Raw genomic sequence first — 5,064 nt, forward strand, 5'->3', positions numbered from 1 at the left:
GAGAAAGGTCAAACTCCGCGTCAGCGGAGTTTGCCTGCCTTTCTAGTCTTCCTTAAATATTGACACTTAAATGCTCCCTGTACGCTGATGATACAAAGATTTATGGGAATGCTCTTACTGATTATTATCAACTATTGCAGGAAAGCTTGATTGCTGTAACAGATTGGTGCAAGAAATGGTTAATATCGCTGAACTACAAAAAATGTGTATTTTTGCACCTGGATAAGAATAACCCAATATTACATTATCAAATTGGTAGCATTCTATCGTCAAAAGTGGACAGGCAAACTGATCTTGGTGTAGTGATTTCTAATGACCTCACTTGGTCAGTTCATATAACTGCTGCTTGCAATAAAGCTAAACGCTCGTTATTTCTTTTCAGAAAAATATTATCTACTCCCTCTGAAACTACTAATTGCTTATATAAAACTTACATACGAGCCATCATTGAGTATGGTTCAGCTGTGGGGTATTTAAATCTGGTAAGAGACCAACCTCAAATTGAGTTGTTACAACGTGCTGCCAGCAGACTTTTCTATGGTATCACTCGGCCTTCTTATGAAAAGACACTAAATATTTTCAAACTAATCCTAGAAATCGAAAAGCTTAAGCGTGGCGATCTGATCACCACATATCGCATTCTTCATGGCACATATTCTACAGATTTATCACATTTATATGTGTTATCTAGGTACTCATATTCGACTTCGTGGCTACAATTACAAATTTAACCATCGGAATTATACTACCAGATGTAGACAGTTTTTTTTGTGCAACCGTGTATTTCATGACTGGAATTCTTTACCAAACAGTGTTGTAAATGCTTCTTCTATAAATTCTTTTAAAAACAAACTTGATAATGTACTTAATTTTTAATAATTGTACTTGTTTGTATTTACATTTTTTTCGCTCCACATGGTTGTTATTCTCTTTTAATCTGTTGTATTGTACCAATAGTACTGTTTTTTTTATGTAGATATGCTTATATTTCAGCTTTTTTCATATTGTTTTTGCTCTTGAATTTTATAGGTTCTTATCTCTACTCTTATTATGTTAATAATAATAATAATTTGTCAATTGTCTCTCTTTTAGGACTAATAAGTCCGAAACTGGTATACCTAAACTAAATGTTTACTAGATATGCTTATCGGGGCACGCGTAGTCCACGTAGTAGTTGTTTCCCGTAATAACGTCAGTTAAAAATCGGTTCACTTAGTAGGAGATAGTCTTCCTCTTTTTTTGGCCTTCACCCAGAGGGTATTTAGCCAGCTTCTTATGTACTTGTTTTTTATTATTCAAGGGAATGCACCGTGAAGTGCATCTGAGATTGGTTACTCATATTCCCTCGATTGATTCCTATATCTTGAGCGGGAGTGCAAATGGGGTTAGTAAACAACACAACACAGGATAGACTTTTCTCGCTCGGGGGCAACAGCCGAGCCTTAACACACACCGAAACGTTGCCTCGGATTGGAGAGAAGCACCCAGGTTAAAAAGAGATGGGGACAAAGGTTTTTTCTGAAAGAAAAAAAAATTATAACTGAATTACAATTTGACACGGCAAAGATTTAAGAACCTTAACAGTATGGAGATCGTTTGATAATTAAGTTTTTCTATCAAAGTGGTAATCGAAAAGGGATTTTGCATGCCTGCTTTGGATAATTCCTGATATAAGTCAAAGTTAGGATTCTTATTTAGTGGACATTCCAATATGATGTGATTTAAGTCACCCACCTGTCCGCATTCACAATACGGGTGAGTCAGAATTCCTATTCTGTGCAGATGCTTGTTGGTTAAACAATGACCTGTTCTCATTCTAATTATCGTTGTTAGATGCCTTCTGTCCTTATATGGAAACAAGGTGAACCATGGGGAACTTGGGAACTCCTTTATTATCTGTGCATAGCTGAAACCTCGTGAATTTGTACTCAATTTCCATTCTTGTTTCCATTTAGCCTGTATTTGCTGCTTAATTGTTGGTAGGACATCATTTTTGTCTAGTTCTACTTCTACTTGATTTTCAGAATTTCTTCCAATGTTTGCCAGTGTGTCTGCCACTAGGTTCCCATGGATGTTGGAGTGACCCGGAATCCATGCCAATTTGATTTCGCAGCCGTTTGCCTCTGCTTCTAACAACATTCTTTTTGTTTTCAGAGAAATGTGGTCCCTATCTTTGTTGATTTCCGTGCTCGAGATTTTTTGTAGAGCTGACTTTGAGTCCGAGAATATTACTGACTTGTCCAGGTTCCTCTCTAGGCATATGGTAATGGCTTTGTTTATCGCTATAACTTCTGCAGTGCATATTTGTGTGAGTTGAGGAAGTCTTGCTGAAAATTTGTGGTTGATGCTTGGGATGAACACTCCTAGTCCCACGTTTCCTTGATTTTTGTCGAGAGAACCATCGGTGAAGATCCAGGTATGCTGTTCAAACTTTGGTCCAAATATACTTAGAAATTCTTTGTTGCTGTTTATTTGCGCTCTGTCGTTGTTAATGTTAGCAACTTCAATTGGAGTTATCTGATGTACGTGTTCTATTTCGAAACATGGTAGGATTTTTTCCGCATGTATGTTGTTCGCATGTTGATCTACTTCTTCTAGCGCTTCAATAATGTATGGCACCTCCCTCCTTGTCCAGTAACCTCGTTTGGATTGACAGTAGCTGTCCAGTTCTAGTAATAGTTCTGAGATTGGGTGTTCTTGTTCTGCGATTATTTTTAGTACAAATTTACTTGCTAACCACTTCCTCCTGTACTCCAGTGCCATTTCAGCACACTCTGCTAATAGTACGTTAGTTGGGGTGGACCTCATGCATCCTGTCACGATTCTTAGTGCTTGGTATTGCATTTTGTCCAATTTGGCAAGGACTTGTTTCGGGCAGGGTTTCATCAGCTGTGAACCATAATCGAGATGTGAACGTACAATTCCTTTATACATGAGTAGCAATGTCGATGGATCTGCTCCCCACCATGTACCACAAAGTGATTTCATTATGTTGATTCCTTTTAGGGCTTTTGTTTTGACATGTTCTACTTGCTCGTTCCAATTTAGGGACTGTGTTATTTTGATTCCTAGATATNTTGAGGGGTATAGATGCAAAACTCACATTATCCATAATTTTTCGAAATAGAGTTAGTGGCGCTATCTTGTTCATCGTGTTGAACTACACCATTTTAAAATTTAGAAGTGGTACAAACTCACATTTTCGTATTTAATTTTAAATTGTGAAATCTGTGAATTGTTTCAAAAGTCACATTCTCCTACGATCTGAAGTTGTCAAAACTCACATTATCCATATATCCACCAATGAAAAAGCTTAAAATGATAAACCAATATGGCCGACTGCCTAAGGAGAATGTGAGTTTTGCTTCTCGTATTGTTTTGCTTTCCTAGATGGTTGGTTCCGTGTGCTTCTATGAGTTTCTGATTATAAGTAAGATAAGTTTCGTTCTGAAGTTTCATATTTAAATATCGGATATTAGAACTTTTTACTCTCAACATTTTTTGTACTTTGCAATTTTAGATTCATTATAAAAATATTTCACTTCATCACTGATAATAAAACCGTATTCTAAGTATTTTGTGCAGCTTTTTATTTTGGTTATGAACTACCATATTACATAAAAGTTTTATTGATATTGAGTTTGTTTCAAAGTTCCTTTAACTTCATGAATTTTGGTGTAAAAAATAATATTATTTAGAATAATTTGGAGCAAAACTACCATTATCCAAAAAGTTTATTAAATCTCACATTATCCATACTTTAATTCACTTTATTGGAGTCAAATGTTGTGCTGTCATTTCACCAATTAAGAAGCAAAGTTAAAGTTCTAATACAATACCAAAAAAATTTCAGAATCTTAAGTCACTTAAAAAGTGAGAAATCAGTTATTCCTTCTTCCTGAAAAATTTAAAAAAAAGTGGATAATGTGAGTTTTGCATCTATACCCCTCAGTTGTTCTATGACAAATCTGTAGCAGATTTGGAAAAAAAATGGCAATTATGGAAAATTACTTCTTCTGGATATCTGTCTATTTACCTATATTATAGGCTATTGATTACATCCAAAAAACAGGGTTAAAAGGAACTAAGACGTTCAAGCAATTTTATTAAATGAATTGATCAAAGGGTCGTTTTAGATGAAAAAACCGCGGAGTGCTATTACATTAGAGGGTGGAAATTGGAGATAGAGGTGAAAATGCACTTCTCTAGTTCATAGGAAAAATTATTTAGAGAATTGAATTTCCTATCGAAACGGCTTATTTAAAAAATTAAAAATAAAGTTTTATGCAAAAAATCGTTAATAACAATTTGAAAAAAGCAAAAAGTTCGATTTTTTGATTTTTTTACTTTCTTGCCTCTAGTTTTTTTTTTGAGTACAGATTAGGTATAGGCATTGCTTCATAGAAAAAAAAGTAGATAAAATTTCCTTCAAAATAAGAGGTTGTAAAGTATTTTTGGATGAAAATTGACTGATATATGGCCGCTCAAACTTACAATTAGCCAATTTTTCGTCGCGTTTACCCTTATAGTTTTTAATTCTCATTATTTGCAAAAAAGGAAGGAAATATGACGTTCAAGGATTTTCATCACATGACTTGTTCGAAGGGTCATTAGAAATAAAAAAACCGCGCGGTGCTATTAAATTAGAGGGTTGAAATTGAAGATAGTGGTGAAAATGCACTTTTGCAATTTTTTAAATATAGCATGAAAACGAAACAAAATTTTGGTATAGTTCATAGGATTTCCATCTAGGGTTTCTGATTTCTCGGCCTACTTTTTTTCTCGGGACTCGAGAAGAATTCCCGGGAATTCTCGAATTCTCGAGAAATTTCTAAAACTTAAAAAAGTCATAATTTTGGTATTGCAATTCGAAATATAAACATGCTATTATACTTAACAATCATCATTAACATTTATTATTTATTCAGTATTTTTATTAATTACTTATGTTTCTACTTCTACTAACAAAACTAAATTAAACTTTGAGTTTCTTCTTAAAAACCTTTAACTTGTTTTTTTAAACAACACTTTCAATATACTTATGTTTATTTCAATGTTTTTGAA

General features: G+C 34.2%; 1 protein-coding gene and 1 pseudogene across 1 annotated transcript; one reads left to right on the top strand and one right to left on the bottom strand.

Annotated features, from left to right (window-relative positions):
• Positions 1-1,257: 1,257 nt before the first annotated feature.
• LOC111691308 lies at positions 1,258-3,056 on the bottom strand. The gene is made up of 2 exons (XM_023455441.1): positions 1,735-3,056; positions 1,258-1,518 (listed from the first exon to the last, which is right to left on the bottom strand). The coding sequence occupies exons 1-2, from the start codon at positions 2,986-2,988 to the stop codon at positions 1,357-1,359; spliced, it is 1,416 nt and encodes a 471-aa protein (XP_023311209.1). The 5' UTR covers positions 2,989-3,056; the 3' UTR covers positions 1,258-1,356.
• A 334-nt stretch (positions 3,057-3,390) lies between these two features.
• Positions 3,391-5,064, top strand: part of LOC108913482 — a 10,191-nt pseudogene continuing 8,517 nt past the window's right edge.

Source organism: Anoplophora glabripennis, unplaced genomic scaffold (assembly GCF_000390285.2).
Source record: "Anoplophora glabripennis isolate ALB-LARVAE unplaced genomic scaffold, Agla_2.0 scaffold695, whole genome shotgun sequence".
Lineage (NCBI taxonomy): Eukaryota > Metazoa > Arthropoda > Insecta > Coleoptera > Cerambycidae > Anoplophora > Anoplophora glabripennis.